Genomic DNA, 26,680 nt, shown 5'->3' on the forward strand with positions numbered 1-26,680 from the left:
CCACGCTTTTAAGTAGCACTGCCCTACAGCACTTCCATCAGACGATTCTATTCTAAGTGACAGCATCCTAAGCAAAGCTCAGCGGTGGAGCTCCCTTTGGCCAAACTGAACTATTCTCATCTTTTGGTTCTTTTTCCTCTGTAGCCTTAGTTTCTCTTGCATAACCTTTCACATGGCTTGGGCTGCCGACTGGGAGAGCTGGTCCTAATGCAGGACCTTCAGTATTCTTTCCTCATATCCACACATCAAGTCTGGCTTGGCTCAGCCCACACGTTCATTCTCAAACCCATCCCTGCAGACAGACATGGTAATCTGGCCAGACTGCGTGATGTGCTCACCTTTGTGAAAGGCATGGGATTATCTGATTGACAGACCTACCAGGACCACCTGGAGTAGAGGGGCAGAAAACCAGAGTGGAAAACCCGTAGCTTACAGGAATGATGAGCTCAAGGCAGTGGTCACCTCTCGGGGGTAGAGGGAAACAGAGAAGAATGAGACCTGAAAGGGACACATAGGGGGCTTCAAAAGTAATGATTAATTTGTTTCTGAAGCTCGGTAGTGGATACACAGGGCTTTCATTTTAATTCTACCTTTCGCGTTTTACTATGTTTGCAAGTATGTATGTGTACACACACACACACACACACACACACACACACACGATTTTTAAGTCCAGTATGAACACCCATCAATATCAAAGGTTGGCGAACGACTCTTATTTCACTGGATAGGCTTCGGATAGGGTAATATCAGACGAGACCTAGGAGAAGGACAGCTCTCCGTTTTGCTCAAATTGGGCTACAGGTTCTCCAAGATGGTAGGGGAACAACGAATAGAAAATCTTCACTGCACAGTTCCCACCTTTCTTTTTTTATGATGTTTACATTTCTGTCCACTTTAACATCTTATTTAAAAGTAACTGGGACTTCCCTGGTGGCGCAGTGGTTAAGAATCCGCCTGCCAATGCAGGGGACATGGGTTCGATCCCTGGTCCAAGAAGATCCCACATGCCGCGGAGCAACTAAGTCTGTGCGCCACAACTACTGAGCGTGTGCTCTAGAGCCCACGAGCCACAACAACTGAGCCCACGTGCCACAACTACTGAAGCCTGTGGCCTAGGGCCCATGCTCTGCAACAAGAGAAGCCACCGCAATGAGAAGTCCATGCACCGCAATGAAGAGTAGCCCCCGCTCGGCGCCAACGAGAGAAAGCCCACGTGCAGCAATGAAGACGCAAGGCAGCCACAAAAAAAGTAACTGCAAGAGTAGCCACAGTATACATAAAGTGTGAAAAGACCACAGCCCTATTAATCCTGGTATCTTTAACAGTTACTGCTAGAGAATGTTTTCCTTCACCATTTCCATTCTTTCCAAGTTTTATTCAAAAAAAAAAAGAGGGGGAGGGTGATTAAGATGTCCATGAAGAGTAATCATCATTACAATATTCACCTGGACAGCAATAACAAGGACCCAATTCAGTTGGTACCATCCTATTTTCCCACTAGACAAGTTAAAAAGAGCCAAAGCCTTCTCAGTGTGGAAGAATAGGGCCGCTTTTACACTGAAATGGTGCCCCAAATGAGTTATAGAATCCCTGATTTTGTCTTCTATTTATCCTTTTCTTTCTGTTCTTTTTCTTTCTTCTCACGCTCAGCTTTCGCTTCTTCTTCCTCATGTTTTTTGATCAACTGTTCCACTTCCTTTTGTTTGAGAACTCTGATGACTGTCTTTCCATTCTCTCTCGTTAGTGTGGCGATTTCCACTGGAAGCAAACACACACACTTGTAATACAGGCAGCCATACTTAGCCAAAACCCTTAATAAGCAACCACAGTTTAATCTCTTCATACCGTTTGAGCCTTAGTACACCACTTTTCCAAGTTTTCTGCTGAATATAATTCATGGATACTTTCATGGAAACAAAATACCTTCAATATTGTAATGTTTTTATGAATGTTTTTACTTTAATATCATCTTTATCTTCATCCATACTAACTTTCTGAGCTGCTGTTCTGTTACTTTTGTGGAAAAAGTACCACCAGCCAATTGCTCTAGCTGGCCTGACCAGAAAGAGCCAGTTTCCTCGTTAGAACCTCTGAGGGCTCAGCCAAAATCTTTAACCAGTACTTACACTTATTTTTCATGAACTTTTCAAATCTCTTTTCAAAACAAAGGCACGAAAAGCAGCTCCCATGACTATGGATGAGAAAAGCAGACTAATGCCAAAAGGAGGAGAAATTTTGAGAAGGGAAAATTGCGTAGTGCCTCCTTGAAATTAGGTAGAAGTAGACAAGAGGACAATCTGCAAGTAAATGGCATTTTTTAAAGCAACACCAGGAGCTAAGTTATCCTAAACTAAATCAATACGTTAATTTACCACAATTTTTGAAAAACATTATTTACAAATATTGTTTTATATGGTCATGTAACTTTAGTTAAATAAAGCATTTACAATTGCAAACATGGGCTTAACGTAAGAGATCAGTAGATTCAGAAGAACAGAGGGTACAACTCATGCAAATGTTGTATCTCTGGTAAAGGACACCAAACATAGGTAACCATATAATCACTTTCATATTCTTTATCATATGTACACATGAGCACAGATATCACTGTCAAGAAGTCGATAAGATAGAATAGCATGGATCAGACTTAACCATGAATATTGAGAACATTCAGGCTCAAGCCCTTAAGCTTGTTATGTAGTGTGGGACGGTGGCTCCAGAACTTGTCAGTGTTGACCTTGGTCAAGTCTTAGGAAATAGCTGTAAGGTCACCTAACTTATAAGGCTGCTGTTTCAGGGCACTATGATAACATGTTAAAGGCCTACTCAATCAATTCCCTCACTAAGCAAACAAATTAGAGGAGTGGACATAAATTACCTTTTTCAGCAGAGAGCTTACTAACATCCATGGTCTTATTTAGGACTTTGATAGCTAAAGCAAGAGCTGACTTCAAAGTCATTTCTCCTTCTTTGTAATCTTGTTTTAACATTGACACAGCTGCCTATAAAACATAAGGAAGAATCAACACAGAGAACTTCCTTTAAATTTTTGCGATTTTTAGGAACATGAATAATGCCTGAATTATTATTGGCATTATAACCAACATAAACAATTTTTTTTAACATCTTTATTGGGGTATAATTGCTTTACAATGGTGTGTTAGTTTCTGCTTTATAACAAAGTGAATCAGTTATACATATACATATGTTCCCATATCTCTTCCCTCTTGCATCTCCCTCCCTCCCACCCTCCCTATCCCACCCCTCCAGGCGGTCACAAAGCACCAAGCCGATATCCCTGTGCCATGCGGCTGCTTCCCACTAGCTATCTACCTTACGTTTGTTAGTGTGTATACAACATAAACAATTTTAATGGCAGGGAGGGTTGACATGGGATAGGGGTGCAAAGGAGGGATGTTGATGATCTATGAATGAATCCCAGGTATCCATGACAGAATTCAGGGGGTCTGTGAACTAGTATGTGGGAGATGGGGGAACTAGATCTTATTTTCTAACTGAAAATTTTCTAACTGAAAATTAGCACTTCCTTTCATTATTACTGTAGGCAGTAAACCCTAGTAATATTAGTAGTACCTGTGACTTCTTCACCAATAGAAATCACAGATACTTTCATATCACATTAAGGCTGTTGCAGCTACCTTAAAATGCTGTTTACACTCATCACTACTTTAAAACTATGGCAGTTACTAGACCCTTTGCTACATTCTATAGCAACACAAAAATACTCACAGCGCTATTATTTCCAATGCATGTAGCTTTCCATCCTCCATAATTTCCGCTAGGGTCACTCTGATAGAGCTGAAAGCCATAGTGCTTATCCCAGCCAATGTAAAGCAATGAAACACCAAAGGGACGTTTTCCTTTAAAAGAGAAAAAAAAAGCTAAACATACCAACAATCTAAATTTAGTATCACTATGGTTACTTGAGCTCAGTGGCTAACCCCTCTTCTGTGAAGTTAAGCATTCATAAACTGTTCCGTGTTCTGGCCACCACAGATAAGCTCCATCAAAAATTCCACTTTTGTTTCTAGGATTTGGATGTAGCCAGGAGAGGGAATAAAGACAAAGAGGACCAGTGCTAAATTTCATCATTATGTAAAAAGCAATTTGTTTCCTGATTTGAAAATGTTATTTTGGCCTTTCAATAGTCTATTAATAAAATGTTCGATAGTCTACATAGTGGAAGCCAGTTAGTTCATGAAGTGAGAATGGATGAAAAGTGTCTACTTATTTCACTTTCAATTTCATTTTACCATCTCAAAAAGGTTATTACTCATAAAACGTTTTATCTTTTGGGAATAAAATTTCCAAAAGTTTCAGTACCTCCAAACTGCGTATAAGCTTGTTTGATATCACACAGTGCTGTGACCAACTGCTCACAAGGAATTGGCTCCTGATACTGCAATAAATACCTAGGATAAAGAAACTGGCATATGAATAGTTTTCTCTAAAACACTCTATATACACACTCTGAAAAGAAATCTCTGTCATGGGGTCAACATAATAGTCACTTATAAATAATCTAAAGGGGGAGAGTAGAGGGCATGGCAACATCTTAAAAATCATACAGTAACTAATATTTTCCAAGTTTGGTTAAAGAAAAAAACACTGTAATTTGCAATTAATATGTTTTTAATGACTTTAATCTTTACAAAAATGAGTTCTTAGAAACATCGAAACTAATTTTACATATCATCAATTATAGTATTTATGACCATACCTTTGAGCAATGAGCCTCAGTTCATTAGTCAGAACATTAGCATCAGAAGTTATGCCTGCCACACTGCAGGCCATATCCCTTGAGGAAAAGAAAGACATTTATCTGTAAGCAGAGAAGATGTTTACCAGGGGTATTTTACAAGTTTTAGAAAGTACTAAGCTCTATTAGAAATTCACCATGCTTCCTCTCAGCTGCTACACCCTTCAGACAAAACCTATATGTGTTTTATCTTTGTAGGACACTTTCAACTTGATGTCATTCAACACATAAGATCAACAAATGCACACTTAAGTTCTTCACAAGAGATGTATTTACCATCACCACCCTGTGAACAGGGCAAGAGAATAAACACTAGGAAGCTAGGGTAAATCCCAAGAAGATTCAACCACAAAGAAGAAAAAGGTTTTGCCAGACAGGAAGACAGACTACCCCACGCTCTTGGGTAGTAAGCACTCTCACCTCCTAAGGCCTAACTTGATGGGGGTGAGGGTGAGGGGACCCGAAGGGCGGGATATTTTATGAGCCTGCCTAGGAAGCTCAGGGCTAGGCTTACAGGGAGGGTGCATTTCCTTTCTCTACTCCCCATTCCCTGAAAGCTGCCCTGGCTCTCCTACAGCTTCGACACCCTCTGGCACTGTGCCTAATCAAGCCTGCAAGCTGCTGAGGGGCCCAATAGTGACTGTGGAGGGATGACACTTTCTTGGGTGAGTGTATCAGAAAGGCCCTATAACCAGAATTCACCTGGCTCACCACTGAAGGGAAAGTCTCCAATGAGCAAATCCAGCTCTCTGCTAGCTGCAAAGCCCTGAACACCCAACTGTAACAGAAACTTCACTAAGTGTACAGAAAAGTCTAAACTTTTCCCAGACCTTCAGGAGGCCTATTCTTTGGTAAGATTCAGTATAATTCAAAAATAATTCCTGAGTAACCATTATAAACAATACCTTGAGGGCCTCCTATATGCCAAACACTGTGCTAGTTTATCTCATTCATTTTATTTTATTTCATTAAACTGCCACAACCACTCTAGTAGGCTCTGAAGCCCAGAGAAGTTAAACAATGGGTGTGAAGTCACAGCTTTCATATTCTTTCATATTCTTTGGTGAATATGAAAGTCCCAGTTACTTTCATATTCTTTGCATTGGTGGAGCCCAGATTTAACCCAAAGCTGTGTGACTACCAAGCCTCTTATCACTATACAACGCTGTTTCTCCACTAAGTACTTGACCCTGCACTTTTAAAGAATAACATATGGTCCTGGGCCTCAAGGAAGTTTCAAGCAAATAAGTTAAAAGGAAAAAAATTCAGAAGTAAAAACAGAACAAACTGTTCAATTCTATCATGTCACATGGAATAGCCCTCCCAAAATATGATGAGATGTTTGCCCTAAGATTTCACTTACTCGTTCAGTTTATAAATTTTTTCAGAAAAAAAGACTTCATCAAGAAGCTTGTGGATGTTACGTCTCTCTGCTGCAAGCAGAACACCATCATTTGCTAAAATTCCCAAACAGGTGCCTGCATGTCCTATAGCTTCCATGGCATATTCAACTTGGTACAAGCGACCTACAAGACAAAAGCAGTGAGAAACCAAGACTCTCTTCCTTGTTCTTGCACCACTGGTTCAAGAGAAATCAGCAACAACACTGGAAGGCTACAGACGAGAGTCCTACTTTTACTCATAGTCCTATGATGTACATAATCAACCTGGTGATCATTACTTCAAACTACAGAAAGGATGAACAACTGAGTCTTAAAAAAAGTTTGTAGATTCCCCACCCACCCCTAAAATTCAAATACTTAAAAAATTTTTTTTATTTGAGACAGATCAAACAATTTATATTTTACCTTCTGGAGAAAATATAGTGGTCCTGGAGTCATATCTTCGAGACTGCAAAGGAAAAACATACAAATGATTCCTACTCACTTTTAGTAAGCCAACTCCTGTAAACCCACAAGTCATTTTACAGAACACATCCTGGTATACAAAATTCAGAGAGTGGGAGGAAACTGGTAAGGCATCATTCCATTTCAATTTTCTCATGCAAGTCTGTAAGCTGAGTACAAGCAATACAATTTATCAGGCAACAGCTAACTGGCATGTGTATTAACTCACCATGTTTTCTGAACTTTATGATAATTCCTGTAAAAAGAAAATAGGATAATTATTAAAATGAAACTTACAATTTAAAAAGCATTTCTTGACTTGAAAAAAAAATGTTTTCTTCACTCTCTTCATTCAGCCAACATTTACGGTGCACCAGGCACTATGCCAAATGCTGGAATGCCAGCATGGGTAAGAGCAATCCCTTTCCTAAAGAGCATACAGTCTGGTGGCCAGGTGAGGGAGAAGACACAGAAGGACAATTATAAAGCAATATGGTAACAGAGGCACTAAGGGTAGAGTGGGAAGAGGGTTGGAGAAAATCAAGAAAGTATTTTTGCGAAACACATACAGAAAATGAGCCCAAATTAGAGATGGGAGAGGCAGAAATAAGGCTGAGAACATTTAGGTCTAAGAGGAAGAACAGGGGAAGAAAGAAGGGAAAGGCATTCCAGGCAGAGGAGAAAGCTTGGGCAAAAGGCACTGAGGCAGGATAGCTTAATGGGCGAGAAAAATTGCTGAAGTTAAAAAAGATATGAAAAAACTAAAGAACTAAGCAAGTATCCAGACCATGTAGAGTTTTGAATGCCAAGCTAAGAGGCTTAGGCTTTCTCCAGAGAATGATACGGGGTCCTGAACTATGAAGGGGAGGAGCGGGATGGTAATCTTTGGCATCATTACTATTACTGCAAAAGACAACACTGGGGCTCAGCGTGATTTGGTGGAAAAGCCAAACTTCGGCCTCCAGAGCCAATTTTCCCAAATTCTAGAATATCGGTAATTAAAAATGGAAAGATAAGCAGGGATCAGGTCCCGAAGGCCCGCGTGCCCAGGTAAAAACTATGAATGCTATCTCTTATGCAATGGGGCTCCAAAGAATGATGCTGGGCCAAAGAGCCACAGGAGCTGACCGGCATTTTAGAAAGATCGCTCTGGCTGGTGAAGAGTGGGGCAGGGTAACCAGCTATGCGGCTCCTGCAACACGCAGGTGAAAGGTAAGGCTGGCCCTGAGCAGAGCGCCAGGAGATCACAGAGAGGAGACCGCCGGGGCTTCTGATTCGCGAGAGAACACAACTTTCTCATCTCCACGCCAGACGCAGGACAACGGCCCGAGGCGAGTTCACCTGCACCTCCTTTCCCGCAGGTTCACTTTCACTACGGACTCTTAACAGTGACGGAGGCAGCCCTACAACTCTGTCCTGCCCACCGGCCCCGCGCCCGCCCCGCCGCCCGAGCGTCCCCAGCCCCGTGGTGCCTGCTCAGTGCAGAGAAGCCCGACAGCGGCCGTCCGGAGCCAGTCCCGCGGCCGATCCATCACCAAGGAGCCGGTGCAGAGTCATCGTGTCCACGGTTCCTCGGCGGCCGCTGCAGGCCGGGACCAGCTCTGCCGCGACGCTCAGGATCCCCGCCCGCGGAGAGAGCGGCCAAGCTTCCGCGAGTGCGCAGGGGGCAAAGGCTCACCGAGGGGAGACGCTGAAGAGCCTACACGGAGCTCTTTCTCTGCGAGAGAAAACGCACCACCACCGCCTGAGTATCCGCTGCTAATATGGCCCCCGCGCGTGCGCACAGCCACCGGCGGGGGCGGGGCAGCCGAGGACGCGGAACTCCTTCTGGGGGGCGGAGCGAGCGCCGGTTGTCCTTGTGGGAGCTGCGGGGTTGCGGTTCGGAGGCACTGGCAGGGACCCTCAGCACGATGAGGGGGCACTAGAACACGGGGAGCGGGGCAGGAAGACCCTGACCAAGGAGGAAGTGGAATTATAGCTAATGTCCCTTTTCCACTGTTTGCGCTTTATTTTCACTTTCGCTTTCTATTCAGCACTAAGTCATTGGCCCAGGAGAGCACTAGTGTGGGACCGCCTGTTAATTGCTTGCCTTTCCTGCCCTGTTCTCAAAACGGACCCAAGCACGTCAGACGTTACCCTTCACTCTGCCTTTTCTCACCATCTCCCTTCTTGAATCTGTCTTCCACTTTTATTGCTGATACATGCATTTTGGGGCATATAAAGCATATTATGAGGGGGTTTACACCTTTGGGAGAACTTTCACCTTAGTCTTCTCCTCTTGTCTTTTCACCTCGTTAGAAAGGATTCCCCTGACCAACCTAGTTAAAGCAATACCCTACCATCACCGTACACACACGTTATCTTTTATACAGAAATTGTCATGTTTATTTATTTATTTATTTATGTGTTCATTATCCATCTCTCCTTTCCACTCTTTTTTTCATCTGGCTTCAGTCTCTGTGTAAACTATTTACTATTCATGTTTTAAGTTTCTCCGAGCTAGACGCTTGACTAGGTCTGAATTAATGTGTAGTCATTTGCTCATAGTCTCCTCGAAGAAGAGGTCCACAGGGTAGGGACTTTGTCCTCTTCATGTTGGGCAAAAAAGTATTATTGACGGATCTGGGCTTTGAAAAGGAGGTAACCTGGGAATGAGTTGTGGTTTGAGGTCTCTCCTTTCATTTCTGCTTCCCAGGCACATAGGGAGGTGAGCCAAGGCAAAATGGCAAGGGCCACAGCCAGACAGGTGGTGTTCTGAAAGCATCCTTAGGTGGCAGTGTAACTTATGTAATCTCTCTGAGGATTCCTGCCACCTTAGTTCATTCTGACGAATTAAGCATTAAGAGTTTTAAATGAGAGGTAGAATTTATTAGGTCAAAAGAAGAGGGATCAGTTGAGATAAAAGAGCAGAAGTAAAAATGAGTTTAACAAGTTTGGGTGACAGAGTAGCTCAGTCTGGTCAGAGTGAAGAGAGGTCAATAAAGGGAGGAAAGGAGGAAAGGCATTTTAGGCCAAACTGTAGAATGCCTTCAATGCCAGAATTTTTTCTCTGTAGGTAGTGGGAAAAGAGGATTAAAGTGATGTTTTAGGATGATGAAGCCTCATGATCTCCCATCCCACATGTTCCTCCTACAATGTGGCATGGATGCTTCCCATTGAGAGGTTTTGTGTCCCTTTCCCCTGAATCCGGGTGGGCCTGTGACTGCAACGGAAGTAACATCATATGACTTCCAAACGCAGGTCATAAAAAATAAATTTCTGTCTTGTTCTCTTGGGAAGGTGTTTCTTGGAACCCTGGCACCATGCCATGAACGAGCAGAGACCAAATGGAGAGATATTCCACCAACAGCCCGGCTGAGGTTCCAGCATGACTGGCCAGATTTGTGAGTGAGGATTCCTCTAGATGATCTTAGTCCCCCATCATTGAATCTCCCCCAGCATTGAGGTCTTCCCAGCTGAGGCCCCAGGCATTGTGGAGCAGAGACAAGCTGTCCCAGGGCCTGTCTGAATTCATGACCTGAAGAGTCCATAAGATATAAAAAATTGAGCTTTCAATCTACTAAGTTTTTGGTTAAATTGTCACACAGCAATATATTGTAATGAGAGTTTTTATCTGGCCCTAATATGAAGGCTGTAAGGTGGAGAGATTAAGGATAATAACACCAGAAAGTAAAGTTCTGTTGCAGTCTAGAGGGGAGAAAAGCCCAGACAGAAAAAGATACTTGCAAGAGTAGAGTCTTTGCTGGAGGTATGGTATTGATTCCCAAATCTAGAACTGGTTTTCCTCCTCATTGGTGGAAAGAACCAAAGACCAGCACTTGTAGACATGCGTTCATTCTAACAGTTCATCAGACGGTTCTCTATTAAGGCTGTGCTAGGGGCCTGGCACCAAGCTAGGTTCTGAAGATAATGAAATAAATATTATTCAATGTATGCCACCAAAGAGTTTATAAACTACATTGACCTGATTGATTGGAGATAAGCTAGGGCAAACACCAAATAGTAAAATAGCAATGCAAGGCAGCCCGTATTTAAATATCTGAAGAGTTGGTCAGCAATATTTGCATTAAGATAATTCAGTGGAAGAGAATCCATGTTAGCAGAAGGAGCAAGCAAGCAGGAAATCTGTAGAATTTCATGGTATAAGAAAATGAACATTGGTCTGGGAGTGAAATGCAAATTTTAGTTCATTTTTCTAGTCCCCAGTTTCCTGAATGGTCAAGGCAGATAAAAATCACAACCCCTTAAATTTGAGAAGCATAAGTGCTTTCCTGTGAATGATCTCATTTGATCCTCCTAACACAGGTGTGTATGTGAGCCCATAGAGAGGAGAGGAGGGGAGGGGAGAAAGGAGGAGAGGAGAAAGTGGTATGGGTCCCTGGCTCTCTTGGAGCAAATTGCTTCAACTTTTAAAGCATCTATTTCCTCATCTGAAAATGGGGATTAATCACAACAGTACTATTTACATTCCCACCAACAGTGCAGGAGGGATCCCTTTTCTCCACACCCTCTCCAGCATTTATTGTTTCTAGATATTTTGATGATGGTTATTCTGACTGGCGTGAGGTGATAACTCATTGTAGTTTTGATTTGCATTTCTCTAATAATTAGTGATGTTGAGCATCTTTTCATGTGCCTCTTGGCCATCTGTATGTCTTCCTTGGTGAAATGTCTATTTAGGCCTTCCGCCCATTTTTTAATTGGATTGTTTGTTTTTTTTTTATATTGAGCTCCGTGAGCTGTTTGTATATTTTGGAGATTAATCCTTTGTCTGTTGTTTCATTCGCAAATATTTTCTCCCATTCTGAGGGTTGTCTTTTTGGCTTGTTTATGGTTTCCTTTGCTGTGCAAAAGCTTTTAAGTTTACTTAAGTCCCATATATACACTACTGAATGTAAAATAGTTAGCTAGTGGGAAGCCGCAGCATAGCACAGGGAGATCAGCTCAGCGCTTTGTGATGACCTAGAGGGGTGGGATAGGGAGGCTCAAGAGGGAGGGGATATGGGGACACATGTATGCATATGGCTGATTCACTTTGGTGTACAACAGAAACTAACAGTATTGTGAAGCAATTATACTCCAATAAAGATCTATTAAAAAATCATAACAATACTTTTCTCATGGTTTTTTTTGTGGAGATTAAATGAGATAATGCATGTAAAGTCCTGTGATATAATATGAAATATATGTTTGGTCTTTGTCCCAGGTTCTGGCACAAAGTTTCTAAAACTCTTGTCATTTCCTGAGTGGTAGGGGAGAGAGGAGCTTCTTTTTTATTCATAAGAAGCCCCTTTCAGCTACACATGAATTTATGCTAATGAAGTGAGTCTTGGAGGATGGGGGCTGATTATTAGAGGAACCAACCAAGTGACTAGAGGGCTGGAACTTTCAGCCTCACCCCCCACCTTCTGGGGAGGGGAGATAATTTGATCAACCAGTGGTCAATGATCTGATCAACCGAAGCCAACATAAAAGCCCTACCAAAGAGGTTCAAGAGCTTCTGGCTTGGTGAGCAGATCTACATGCCGGGAGCATGGTGCACCCCCAACTCCACAGAGACAGAAGCTTCTGTGCTTAGGATCCTTCTGGATCTCACCTTATGTATTTCTTCCTCTGTCCATTTATTATTATACCCTTAAAATAAACTAATAAACATAAGTAAGCATTTCCCCGAGTTCTTTGGGCTGTACTAGCAAATTATAGAACCTGAGGAGGGGTCATGGGAACCCCCAACTTACAGCCAGTTGGTCAGAAGTACAACCTAGGACTTGAGGCTGGCATCTGAAGTGGAGGCAGTTTTGTGGGACTGAGCCCTTAACCTGGGGGTCTGCTCTAGCTCCAAACAGTTGGTGTCAGGATTGCTTAATGCGAAGGAAAACTCCACATGTTTAGCGTCAGAAGTGTTGTGAGAGTAGAGAGAGTTTTCTTTTAAATACTTAGTACTCAATAAATATTTGTTTTTATTATTTATTGTTAAACAGTAAGGCAGGAAGGACAGGGATTTGATCATCATTTACTGATCTAAAATTCTGATTCCTAAGAATCAGATCACTGATTGAATATGAGAGAGGCAAAAAGAAAACTTCTCCAATATTCTGAGTTTGGGTAACCTGGTTCATTCATTTAGTAAGTATTTATTAAGTCTTTTCTATGTGCCAAGCCCTGTGCTAAGAACTTTGCATCAATTTCTAAGAACTCTAACTCTATGAGGTACTACAGGCACTATAAGATAGGTACTACTTCACCTTTACAGATAAGGAAATTAAGGTACAGAGAAGTTAAAGGTGAATATAAGAATGATACAAGAGTGATACAAGAAAATTCAGAGAGAGACCTAGTTTGGGGAGTATAGATAGCTCTATAGGTAGGTCATTAGATGGAGAGATATAGAATCAATGTGTTCTCATGTATATGGAAAGAGATAACTACTGAGAAGGTGTTTGAATGGACAGGGTTCTAGACTTGAGTCATCTCTAGAGAATGGAGGGTTAAAATGACAAGAAGTAAACAGCTATTTACTATATCATACTAAGGGGGACATGAAGAGATATCAGTGAAGGAAATACAGTGGTATGATTAAAGTCAAGTAGTACATGTGAGCTATGTTCTTCAATATTACATATTCCTATGAAAAGAAACATAAATTGTAGAGAATTTTAAAATATCTGCTTAGGGTCTTTCTTAGTATCGATATGAAAACTATTTCGGTACTTCAGGAGTTAGTGGCCTTGCCTGGGTGTGTTATTTGCTTACTTGCAGTTCCAGTGAGTTCTGGCATCTATCTCTAGAGTTACAGTTTCAATTGCTCTCTCAAACAAGTTAAAGCTTTCTCTTATGAATACCATCTGTGTTTCCTACTAAGGCACTACGTGTGCCTTATTTTCTCCAGCCTTTCTTCTAGGATACATTAATTTTGTAAATATTTTTAAAGACCATGGGAAAGGCACTATACCAGGTGTAAAAAGGGATGAAAGACAAAAAAAGTTTTACATGGTTTCTGACCTCAAATAGCTCTTAGGCTAGATGACTACACAGCCATCATCCATGATACCAAGTGATGTGCCATACAGAAGACAGGGTACAATGGGATTCTGGACAACAAAGAGTTGGGAGAAGGCTTCATAGAATTGGTGATATGTTAACTAGGTCTGTGTGTTACATCCACTTATTTAAAATATGTGAATATGTCTACACATATATATTCCTTTCAAAGTTTAAAAAAATCATTGATCTCAGGGCTGCAACAGACCTTGAGAGATTATCCGATTCAGAATATCACTCTACATGTTTGATACACAAGGCAAGTGAGACCCATAGAAAGACATGCTTGTTCATGTAGTACTTTCTTAGGTTTAAAAAATGGTCATGAAATTGCTAGAAGACCTTAGTGGTTTCATGTGCATTGCAGTGTTTCATCAATTCATCTTTAATTATGCAGGGAAACCCTTTATGGAATTAGATTTGGTCCTATTGGTTTTTAATTACCCAAGTTAGTGTGCATTTTTATCTGGTCACATGGAGATCCCAGATTCATAGGACTTGGCAGTTTCAAACCAGATTTCTTCTACAGCTTTCTGGCCCATGTCAAACATTTGCTGTAAGTGCTTCCACCCAGTTTTTGCAGTAATCATGAGATACTCTTTGTTCTCTGGGTATAGCTGGCAAGAGTATGCAGCTAAGACAAGTGACTGACAAAAACGACAGCAAACAAGTAGAAACAAAGCACCCCTCTCCACAGGTGTCAGTGGGACTACACTTTCAAACCCTGCAAGGACATGACCTCCTACTTGTATAGGAGTCTTGCTTTCAATCATCATGTACATGATGGTGATTGCCACTTCAAACACATAGTAGCCATAGCTCATGTCATCAAAATCTAAAATCCCAGACACTTGATATACAGCATCTCCAAAGGCTGACTTGCTGGACTCTATTAAAATGTTATGGTCGTTAAGATCTCCATGATTGATACCTGAAAGGAGAAAAATCAAGCCAAGTAAAAACAGTTGTTCAATACCCTAGTTCATTCTCTTTCCATTGCTCTTCCTCAGGTATGGACATTCAGAAATTTGATAAGCAGAGATAAAGGCTAATCCCTCTTTTTCTTGAAATAAAATAATTTCCTCTGAAAAGGAAAAAGCAGTTAATTTTGGTGGTTGTTTTTGCTTTTGCTTCTCATCAATACAAGGCCAGAAGATGGAGACTGTAGTCGTTGTGAACACCTGATTTTGGCTATGAGCCAAGTAAAGGGAAAAGAACTGTATACACACACACATACACACACACACACCCCTACGTGTGTGTGCATATTCATATTATTATAAGAAGCAAAGAGTCCTAGAATGAACCAGATGTGCCTTTATTTTAACCTAGGATTTCTAAAAGAAATTTCTGATGACAAGGTAATTCCGAATGTCCCCAGTCTTTTGATTACTGGAATAGGTGGTGTTATTTTAAGACAGCACCACTCAAAGTGGGGGGCCTGTGGCTAGTGCTGGCCCACAAACTGTTATTAGTCTGCATCAAATAAAAACAGAAATTGAGACTGTTTAGATAATTTCATAGTGGTTTTTCATCAAAGAGTATGACAGGGGCCTTATCTCATTAACAGTATAGGCCAGTTTGGGTGTTGTCAAATGTGCATGGTAAGTCATATGTGGTGTGAGCCGTGAACTAATCTTGAATAGTAGGGCCATGTATCAGGCTGCACTGGGTTGGGAGAAAACCCCAAACTTTTACTATGGATAGTTTGAGAAGCACTGATTTAAACCACTGAGTGAGGGGACTTCCCTGGTGGTGCAGTGGTTAAGAATCCGCCTGCCAATGCAGGGGACACAGGTTCGAGCCCTGGTCCAGGAAGATCCCACATGCCACGTAGCAACTAAGTCCGTGTGCCACAACTACTGAGCCTGTGCTCTAGAGCTTGCGAGCCACAACTACTGAAGCCTGCACGCCTAGAGCTCGTGCTCCACAACAAGAGAAGCCACCGCAATGAGAAGCCCACACACTGCAACGATGAGTAGCCCCTGCTCGCTGCAACTAGAGAAAGCCGTGTGCAGCAACGAATACCCAACACAGCCAAAAATAAATAAATTTATTAAATAAATAAATAAACCTCTGAGTGAGGATTAGGAGGAGATGGGGATGTCCACGCCTACTGAAGCAGTTAGTCATGTACTTTATAATAAGTACGTGATATAAAGTCCACAATATTAGCTTCTAAATATAATGTTGATTTCTTCTATATGAGTTAGTATTGTGTAATTCATGTTAAGTGATATGGCACCGTTGGTGGCCTGTAAAAGCAATGAATATTACTGTAAACTACATGCTTCTGATTTTGGGGTTCATCATACAATTGATGCCATGTCATAGTTTCACTGGCAATATTTTTTCTTCCTAGAGGTTCATAAAGTAATTGGATATCTTGTACAGTCAAATGGCATTTTAGAATCAATGAAATGTTACTTCACTAATGCAATCTGTATATGCAAGAACCTCTCTCATTTTGTTGCTTCTCTTCACATGTCCAATGGCCTATTAAGAAATGATACAGCTACTCAATGCTTGGAATAAAATGACAAAAGTTGTTGAATTTGAGAATTAACGAAAGAAAAGAAAGAGTTCTGATCCAGTTGGCAGAGTGAATTCATTCTTTGATAACCCCAATATACATAGCAATGATAAAAGTAAAAAGAGAAAACAATAAATATACAGCCAGCCTCAAAACCAAGATAGATTTATACACTAAAAACAGAATAGAAATGCCAAGCACAAGCAGTGCAGTGAGCAGGAATAAAGCCACAGGCTTGTCTATCGTGTTCCAGATCAGCAGTGTGCTTTCCCCCTTTGGGAGAAGGAACTTAAAATGCTACCTGCTGGTTGGGAAACAGACTCACCACATGAAGCTGAAGGCAGTGATGAGGGTTTCCCAACTCTTAAAAGGATGACAAAATCTGCTACTACAACCCACTGTTTAGACTACTGCAGGTCCAAGGAGGCAGAAGGACAAAAATATAGCCTTAAAACCAAATGCCAAACCAGGCTGCTGTGTGACTATATTCTGTGCCTGATCATTCGAGTTACTGAAGTCTTTGGTTCAGTGTCTATAGTCAGTTTCTTGTTCTTGCTCATGATACCTTATTTCCCTGTGTGCTGATATAGAGTATGTTCTCTGGCCACAAGGCAGTTACTCTAGAAAAATAATCAAGAAGAACTTCTAAAACTGAAAAATACAATGAAAAAGTTAAAAACACAATGGTTGGGTTTAAGAGATTAGACATAGCTAAAGAGAGAATCGATAAACTCGAAAATTGTTGAAAATGCAGCACAGGCAGAGAAAAAGATTAACACACACACGCATGCATGCGCGCGCACGCGCGAGAAGGTAATATACACAGAGGATTCAGTGAGAAGGTCTAACATGAGCTTAATTGGAGTCTCAAAAGGAGAAGAAAGAGAGAAAGGTGCAGAGGCAAGAATTCTCCATAAATGGTGAAAGACCATGTACACACACAGATTTGAGAAACCTGAGTAGATCAAGAAAAAAAAATATTTTAAGAAAACATCTGAAAAGCATCCCAAAGGAGAAAAAGACAAAAGCAACAGACTGACAGCTGGCCTCTCAGCAGCAATGGAAGCTAGAAGACAGTGGAATTCTAAAATTCTAAACCCATGAAATCTAAAGTTCTATAGGCTGTGAAAATCTCCTCAGGGACGAAGACAAAATAAAAAACATTTTCAGACAAAATCAGAGAGAGTTCACCATTAGATAACTGCATTAAAGGAAATTCAGAAGGTTGTATTTCAGGCAGGAATAAAATAACTCCAGACAGAAGGTTTGGGGTGCTGGAAGATAAAAAGGGAATATATAAGTAAATCTAAATAAACTAGACTCTAAAACAAAAATAATAATGTCTTTTGTGGTGAAAATATAGAATTAAAGTTTGCTAAAACAGCAGCATATGAGTCAGGAAAGAGATAAATGGAATGAAAGTATTTTAAGGTCCTTGTATTGTCTTGAATAATATCAGACTTTGATAAGTTAAAGTCATATGTTAGAATTCCTAAGGTAATCATTCAAAGAATAGAGAGTATATAATTTTCAAACTGTGGGAGAGAGAGAAAAAAAAGACAAAAATAATTAGCACAAAAACAATTCACTCAAAAGAAGGGCAAAAAGGAAAAGAAAAAATGGAAAAGAGAAAAAATCAAGAGAACAAAAATATGATGGGATAGCTATATAATGTCAGATGGAGTAGACATTAAGGCAGAAAACAATGGCAGAGATAAAGAAGGATACTTTATATTGATAAAGGATACAATTTCCTAGTAAGACAATAATTCAAATTTTATATGCATGTTGCCTTGAAATATATAAAGCAAAATTTGACAGAAATACAAATAAAAATAGACAATCCACAATCAGACTGGGAGATTTTATATATACTTTCCTTAATAATTATTAGAACAAGCAGACAAAAAGATAACTCAATAGTATAGAAAACTTAAACAACATGATTAACAAATTTGACCTACTGGACATATGTATAACTCTGTACCCAGCACCTACTAAATACATTCTTTTTAGCACACAGGGACCATTTTTTAAACATTACCAAATGCTTCATTATAAAGTAAATCTTAACAAATTTCAGAGTACTAAAATCATATAGAGCTGCTCTGTCCCACATAGTAGCCACTTGCCACAAGTTACCATTTAAATTCATTAAGATTAAATAAAATAAAAAATCCAATTCCTTAGTTGCACCAGTCATTCAAGTGCTCAGTAGCCACACAAAAGCTAGTGTGTTAGACATCACAAATACAGAACACTTCCATCATTGAAGAAAATTCTACTCGAAAGCACTGATACAAAATACGTTCTCTGACCATAATGCAATTACAGTAGAAGTCAACAGTAAAAGGACAATCAAAAATTTCATCATATATATCTTTTATTGATCTATATCAATGGAGAGGTAGACCAATGTTCATGGATTATCTTACTCGATCTTATAATATAAATATATATATCCATTTTCTCCAAATGTGTATATAGATTCAATTCTAGCCAAAATCTAGCCAAAATCTCAACAAAATTTGTCTTTAAACATGACACGCTGATTCCAAAATTGTTATGGAAATGTAAAGGACCAAAAATACTCAAGACCCTCCAATAGAAGAACAAGAAGGTGGGAGGATATGTTTTACCAGATATGAAGACTTAAAAAGTTAAAGAAATTAAGATACTATGGTAATCTTTAGGTATGCTCAAAAATATTCCAGTTATCTTCCTTCTAGGAACATGCTGGGTTGCAATTCCCTGCTTCCCCAAAAGTTGTATGCGGCCGTGCGGCTTTTTTTGGCCACTTACATATGAACAGAAATGACATCACTTCAGGGCAGAAGCTTTAAGATCCAGCGTACAATTTACTACATTTTCTTTCCCCGTAGCAACATTCCAGTTGATGAAAGTTCCATCAGTCTAAATCCCAAAGTGAGAAAACACAGAGCCCTAGTGAATCCATGATAGACCTGCAGCTTGAGTTGGAACTGATAAACCTTTGTTATTATAGTCCACAAGAATTTGGGGGTTATTTGTTACTGCAGCATGACCTAGCCTAGCTGATACACAGTGTGGTATGGGTGCAGAGACTGACAAATAGACCAATAGAGTAAAATAGAGTTCAAAGACATATTTGATTTACAACAGAGGTAGTACTGGAAAACAAAAGGAAAAACATGGCTTTTCAATAAATGTTGGTGAGAAAATTTACCAGCCATAAGAAAAATTCACACCATATATAAAAATAAATTCCAGATGGATTATAGGCCTATTATGAAAGGCAAAAAACTAAAACTTTAGGAAGATAATATAGGGTAATATCTCATGACCATAGGTAGGGAAAATTTTTTTCAGAAAACACTAACCATGAGGTAAAAGATTGATATATTTTAAACCAATAAATTAAGGATTATTCATCAAAGCATATCATGAAGAGAGTGAAAAGACAAGCCACAGAATGGAACAAAATATTTGTAACACGTATAACCAACCAGGGGCTTGTATCCAGAAAATATTTTGAACTTCTAAAATCAATGAGAAAAAAATCCCAATAGAAAAACAGGCAAAAGACTTGAATAGGCACTTCACAAAAGAATATATCCAAATGGCCAATAATTGGGAAATGTATATTAAAACCACAATAAGCAACCATTACACACACATCAGATTTGCAAAAATTAAAGTCTGATAGTACCAAGGTTGTAGAGGAATATAAATTTTATTCTCTGCTAGTAGTGGTACAAAGTCATACAACCACCTTGGCATTAATAATGCCACCTTGTTTGGCATTATCTCTGAAGTTGAAAATGGACATGAACTATGATTCAGCAATCCTACCCCTGAGCTCATGAAGTCATATACTCAAAGAACTCATGAACATGTATAGCAAGAGACACAAGAATATTCACAGAGCACTGTTCTTAACAGACCCAAACTGGAAAGATCTCAAATATCTTTGAAAAGTAGAATAGCTAACGTGTGGTATATTTATGAATCACATACTCTACAATAATAAAAGTTAAAAATAAGCTATAGCCACATGCAATGACATGGATAATCTTACAGAAGTACTATTAAGAAAAAAAAAAAGGTAAGACACAAGTGAATATATACTGCAGGGAGACGGGACAGGGAGACCAGTTAGGAGGCTACAGCAATAATCCATTTGAGAAATGATGGTATTTTGGACCAAGTGGTGGTAGTAAATGTGGGAAACAGGGTTAGAAGTAGGGTATTCTTTGAAGTTAGAACTGATAGAATTTGACTGGATGTGAAGTGTGGGAGAAAGAACAAAGTCAAGCTGATGACTTGTAGGTTTTTGGTCAGATTAACTAAGCAAATGGTGGATACTATTTTAACGGAATGAAGATGACTGGGAGGGAGAAACAGGTTTGAGGGGGAAAACAATCAACTCCTTTTTTTTTTTTTTTTTTACCACATTGTGTTTACACAAAGTAAGTGCTAGGACTGAACTGTGCCCGCTCACCCCCCCCACCCCAAGTTCCCTGCAAATCTATGTTGAAGCCCTAACCCTCAGTGCAATGGTATTTGGAGATGAGGCCTTTGGGAAATAATTAGGTTTAGGGGAGATCCTGAGTGTGGGGCCTTCATGATGGGATTAGTGTCTTCATGAGAAGAGATACTGGAGAGCTTGCTGGCTCTCTCTCCACCATGTGAGGAGGACACAGAGAGAAGAGAGTCCTTACTAGAACCTGACCGTGCTGGCACCCTGATCTCAGACATCTAGTCTCCAGAGCTATGAGAAACACATTTCTGTTGTTTAAGCCACCCAGTCATTTGTGTTTTTTTAATGGCAGCCTGAGCTGACTATTACAGAAAGCAGAGGACAAAAAGGAAGTTCAAAGCCTATCCTCGGCTTTACTAGAAATGCCCCCTCAGTTCCTTGCCCTTTGACCAGTACTTCATTCTGGTCAGAAGGTTTGTTACACCCTAAAGAAATTGTTGTGCATGTGCATAAGGAGATATGCCCTAGATTGCTCATTGCAGCATCATTTATACAGAAAAAGAAAAAGGAACCAACTAAAATTCCATTAACAAGAGGATAGACCCAAAAAAATTACATTAAAATAAATTATGGAACACACACACACACACACACACTATGGAATATTATTCAGCAGTTAAAGCTAACCAGCTAAATGAACTAGAACTACACATATTAAATGGATCAATCTGAAAAACAATGTTGAATAAAAAAGCAGGTTGTAGAATGATAATATACAGTGTGATGCCATTTATCTAAAGTTTGAAAGCATGCAAAATACTACTGTAGGTAATTTATGAATATATACATATGTAGTAATATTAAAACATATGCAAATTTAGTAGGGAGGGGAGAGGTAGAATCATGTAAAGTTTAGAGGGAACTTCAAATGTAGCAATTTTAAGGGATTAGAGGGGGCTTCAAATGTAGCAATTTTAAGGGAAGTGAAAGTATTATTCTTTAAAAGCAACAGGAGCAAATCTGACAAAGTTTTAAGATTTGATAAAGCTAAGTTGTACCTCCATACTTTGCTGATGGTTTGAAATTTGACAATTTAAAAATCAAGAAAAATACTGATTTGAATGGGGGGATACTCACATTCTCGAAACTGACTTAATTTGGTCATTACTTCATCCTTGAACAGCTGAACAACCTGTTCGACAATCTCTCGATTCCGATTCTGGCCCAAGGCATACAGGTATTTCTCCAAAAGAGGAACATTTTTCAGATTCCAGATGAAGTTCTCCCGATGAAGACTACTTAACTTTGGGTGATGGAATTTCTAAATCAAAAGCAAAGAAACTCTTAGACTTTTAACAGCACAACCTCTATGGAGAGGTCCGCACCCTCCAAAGGGTGGGCTGGGTGTGCCTTAGGGAAAGAGCTGCCATTCTCTCGTGGTCACTGACTTGCTCCATTTACCTTCATCCACAAAGTGGTAATAACATCATATTTCTAGAGGATCTCATAGTTTTGAGAACACATTCCCATCTTCCCCGATCCTCACAACTGGGCAAAGATAGGTGTCACCATCTGCAGCCTACCAAAGGAATGGAGGCAGCTCTAAAGAACTCTGTGCTGGGCCCCCACTCCCTCTCCGACTTCATCTTCAACAACTTTTTTTCACTCTCTTCTAACCACTCTGACACTGGCCTCCCTGCTGTTCAAGGAACATGCCAGGCACGTTCCCACCCTTTTACGTTTGCTGTTTCTTCCTCCTGGGGACCCCAGGAATCCGTATGGCTAATGCCCTCGTTTCCACCAGGTCTTTACTCAGAAATCACCTTCTGGGGGAGGGTTCCTTGACCACTCCATCTAAAATTTCAACCCTCTCTCCAATATTTCATATCCCTCCTCTCTGCTTATTTTTTCTTTGTAAGCACTTGGTACAAAATGCTGTCTAACAGTCACCATGATTCCCTTACTTACCTTGGTATCCTTGCTAGAACGTAAGCTCCATGAGGGTCAGAGGCTTGTTTTGGGCCTGCTTTGTTCACTTCTGTATCCCCACATCTAGAACAGTGCCTGGCACATAGAAGGCACTGCTCAAGCAATATCTATTGAATAAATGAATGTTCTTAGCGTAGACAATTCTAGAATTGGAAAGGCCTTTAGATGTTGACCACTCTATCTAAAGTTCTAAATGGCTTTGACCATCATTGCACAAATGAAGAAAAGTTCAGAGAAGGATGATGAGTTGCCACTATGGGGCTGAGGGAGGACCCGGGTCTGCAGACTTCAGTCCAGACCCCTTTCACACAGTGAGTGCCTGAAGGGGTCTTGGTGTCCACCCAGTGGAGTAGCTTTCAAATTTTTCTGACCATGACTTGCAGTAAGAAATACGTTTTACATTGCAACCTGGTATATGGGTAACACACACTAGGGAAAAAAAGTTTCTGTAACAATACTTACAACCTTACATGTGCTGTATTCTGAGATTTTTCACTTTATTCTATTTCTTTAAAAATGTTCCTCTAAATTGATTTTTAACACCCACTCTCATGACCTGGAGTTTGAAAACCTCCCCCTGATGCTCCTGTTACTATTATCATGTCCTTACTAAGTGGTCACGTAGCCTCTGTTTGAATACTTCCTGCAGGAGGTACTTTTTACCCTCATTGAGATAGCTCTGTGTTCTCTCTTTTGCAGAGCTAAAAGCTGCCTCTCCCATAGTGTCTATGCAATGGGTTCCAACTGTGACCTCTGGGGCCACGGGAACAGGATTAGTTCTCCCCCACATGACTGTCCTCTTGATATCTGAAGACAGCACTTCTGCCTCACAGTCTCTTCTGTAGAGTAAACCTTTCTAGTTCCTTCAGTTTTTCCTCACATGACATGGTTTTGAATCTCCTGACCATCTGCTGTGTTAAATGTCACTGTGGATCACAAAAATACTCTACACAGTAAGCACTGAAAAACACTGTTAGGAGTTGTGACTTCTGGGGAGTAGGACTGGAAAGGAACTAATAATGAAAATGATGGTAGAGAGAAAAAAGGTTCATTTTACACCTTTCAGTACTGCTTCAGTACTGATACTTTTACCATGTGTATATATTACTTTTATTTTTAAAGAAGGCAAAATATAACACTCTTGTTAGGTTTGCAGTAGAGCAACCGTCCATTCAGGGAAGGCTCCGAGTCAGTTTCTAAAATGGTAGCACTGTTACCCCGTGCATCCCACTCTGGTATGGAGTAGTGGGAAGAATACTTGGGATCTGGACTTGGAATCAGACAGATCTGGGTTTCAACTGGTTTTATCACTTAATATCTCAGATCTTAGTTTCCTTAACAGTAAGATCAGGTATCAATACCAACCTCACAGGGAATGTAAATTGGTGTAGCCACTATGGAAAACAGCATGGAGGTTCCTCAAAAAACTAAAGAGTTGCCATATGATCCAGCAATCCCACTCCGGGTCATATACCCAGACAAAACTATAATTCGAAAAGATACATGCACCCCTGTGTTCATAGCAGCACTATTTACAATAGCCAACATAAATGCAACCTAAAGCCAACCTAGGAAGCAACCTAAATGTCCATCAACAGATGAATGGATAAAGAAGATGTGATACATGTATACAATGGAATATTACTCAGCCATAAAAAGAATGAAATAATGCCATTTGCAGCAACATGAATGGACCTAGATATTATCATACTAAGTGAAGTAAGTCAGAAAGAGAAAGACAAATAGCATACGATATTACTTACATGTGGAATCTAAAATATGACAGAAGTGAACTTATCTACAAAACATTAACAGACTCACAGATGGAGAGGGAAGACTTGTGGTTGCCAAGGTGAAGGGGAGGTGGGGGAGGGAAGGACTGAGAGTTTGGGATTAGCAGATGCAAACTATTATATATAGGACGGATAAACAGCAAGTTCCCACTGTATAGCACGGGGAACTATATTCAATATCCTGTAATAAAACATAATGGAAAAGAATATGAAAAAGAATATATACACACAAGTATAACTGAATCACTTTGTTATACAGCAGAAATTAACACATTGTAAATCAACTATACCTCAATAAAATAAAATTTAAAAAATACCAACCTCATAGTCATCTGTTGATAAACTAAGACATGAAATAAAGATTTCATACATAATAGGTTCTCAATAAATGTTTGTTGAATGTGAACCGTGCAGCTTATGTGCCTGACTTCTCTGGCCTTTCCATCCTTTGGCTCCTTAGCACACCAACCTGAGTGTCTGATAGTTTAATCACTACCCTTTATTAGCCTATCTAAACCTACCCCTTTTCAACTTCCTCCCTCTACCTCTCACACCAATTCCCATTTCTCAAGCACCTTGTTTCCTCTGCTACGAAGCTCTGACCACACTCATACTCATAAGCCCACCCTATATTTTCTTCTTTCTTATACTTAAATGAATCTCCTAAGATTGACCTCCAGCCCATTTGTGAACCAAGCAGCAACCAAATTCCAGTACAGATCAGTTGGTCCCTTCACTTGTGAATGCTCAGTTATGGCAACAACCAGAACTGCATTGTACTCTGGGCTCCTTGTACTCTGGGCCCCCCAGGCCTGCCCAGCCACTGGAAGCTTCAATGGCCCAGCCACGTCCCCAACAGAGCAGTCACAGCCTCTGCCACACCCCTGGGATTAAAATTCTGCACCTGTGTGGTATCTTGTGCAGACTCCGTGGTTCCTAGTGCTTATACAGAAATTAAAAACTTACCACCTACAAAGCCATGGGGGGGAGGTTAGGTGAGGGGATGAACAATGGGAATAAAGCATGATAAAATGCATTATAATACCTAGTGGGAAATGCTTCCCTTGGTTTCCTCTAGGACTCCCCTGTCCCCTGCGAGACAACTTAAGTTGCACAGCAGAGTGGCAGGTGGTTAACTACACAGCAGAACTCACTGTCAGCAATAATGTGGTGCTATCTCCCCCTGAGAACTGTATTTTCCATTTCAGAATTTAGCAGCAAAAGTTGAAACCTCAATGGCAACGGGCATATTAATAAAGGCCACAGGTAGTGTAGAAGGAAAGATCAGTAATAAAGAAGTCCTCTGTAACAGACACTCATCTCAACAGCTCATTTTGTAGATTTGATTCTGAGGATGGTAGAGAGACTTTCCTGAGCCTTCCAATCCATTCAAAGGTCTTTCTAAATAAAAGTAATATATGAAGAAAATTTCCTAACTGTACACTTAATTAGGAGAGCCTACTTCAATCCAAATTATATTAATGTTCAGAAATTGATGTTTTTAATGGATGTCCACAAATGGATTTGCCCCAAATTAACTGAAAACTATTATGACAGAAATGTTTAAACATTTACTAACCAAACCCTCAGTAAATATCTACTGAATAAACAAATAGAGTGCAAGGTGAAATGGTAATTATTGTCAACATAGAGAAAAGTCTTTCAATTGGCAAACATTTACTGAGCACTAACTATGGGATAGTGTGGTCTCGGACTCACAGAATGTATAGTTTAGTGACTCATTTTGGGGTGATGGGATTACTATTAACTTTAATTTTTTTTGTATGTTAATCTGACTTTCTTTAATGAGTCACTGAAAGGGCTTTTAATCAAAAAAGAGTTATTTCTATTTGGGGATAAAAAGGTAAATAAATACTAAATATTTCGAGTGTAATATATATTTCAGTTTCTGGCCAAGAGGGAGTAACAGGGTTTATCCTCCTGGTTGAAATACTTACAACACTGGACAAAATATATAAAACAATAGTTTTAAAGTTACTAGACATCAGGCAATGAAGGACAGGGATCCCTGAGAGATGGAGAACAAATGAGGTGAGTTTGTTTCGGATTTTGGCCTTGATAGAGGTGGAAGTGCAGGGAGGGGAGACCCAGGCAGAGCCCAGGGAACTCTCTGAGTTGAGGAGGCAGAGCCTCTAGGAAGACCAAAGCTGCTAGAGTTTTCAGGATAGATGACCAGAAAATAGGTTGCTACAGAGAGAGAGAGCACTCTAGAGA

The 26,680-nt window shown here is 40.2% G+C and overlaps 2 protein-coding genes across 5 annotated transcripts in view; both read right to left on the reverse strand.

The window, feature by feature from the left end:
• Positions 1-1,196: 1,196 nt before the first annotated feature.
• On the reverse strand, positions 1,197-21,881 carry PSMA4 (proteasome 20S subunit alpha 4). 2 transcript variants are annotated; one of them, XM_082836103.1, is made up of 9 exons: positions 21,801-21,881; positions 6,860-6,886; positions 6,592-6,634; positions 6,147-6,309; positions 4,745-4,822; positions 4,348-4,436; positions 3,754-3,884; positions 2,882-3,005; positions 1,197-1,761 (listed from the first exon to the last, which is right to left on the reverse strand). In XM_082836103.1, exons 2-9 carry the CDS (start codon positions 6,860-6,862, stop codon positions 1,607-1,609), a joined length of 786 nt encoding a protein of 261 aa, XP_082692229.1. In that variant the 5' UTR covers positions 6,863-6,886; positions 21,801-21,881; the 3' UTR covers positions 1,197-1,606. The 2 variants fall into 2 exon arrangements, with proteins under 2 accessions (XP_082692229.1, XP_082692228.1); XM_082836102.1 differs by lacking the exon at positions 21,801-21,881 and adding an exon at positions 8,309-8,418.
• Positions 6,595-26,680, reverse strand: part of HYKK (hydroxylysine kinase) — a 30,576-nt gene continuing 10,490 nt past the window's right edge. Inside the window, exons 4-6 of one of the 3 annotated variants that reach the window (XM_082836061.1) lie at positions 21,801-21,984; positions 6,860-6,886; positions 6,595-6,634 (exon numbers count right to left, since the gene is read on the reverse strand). In XM_082836061.1, coding sequence (XP_082692187.1) covers positions 6,885-6,886; positions 21,801-21,984 — 186 coding nt within the window. In that variant the 3' untranslated portion in view covers positions 6,595-6,634; positions 6,860-6,884. Of the gene's footprint in view, positions 6,635-6,859; positions 6,887-12,417; positions 14,603-14,724; positions 17,479-21,800; positions 21,985-26,680 lie in introns of those variants that run through there. The other 2 variants (XM_082836059.1, XM_082836060.1) reach the window with 2 other exon arrangements.

The sequence above is a fragment of the Leucopleurus acutus genome, assembly GCF_964270905.1.
Source record: "Leucopleurus acutus genome assembly, chromosome: 1".
Lineage (NCBI taxonomy): Eukaryota > Metazoa > Chordata > Mammalia > Artiodactyla > Delphinidae > Leucopleurus > Leucopleurus acutus.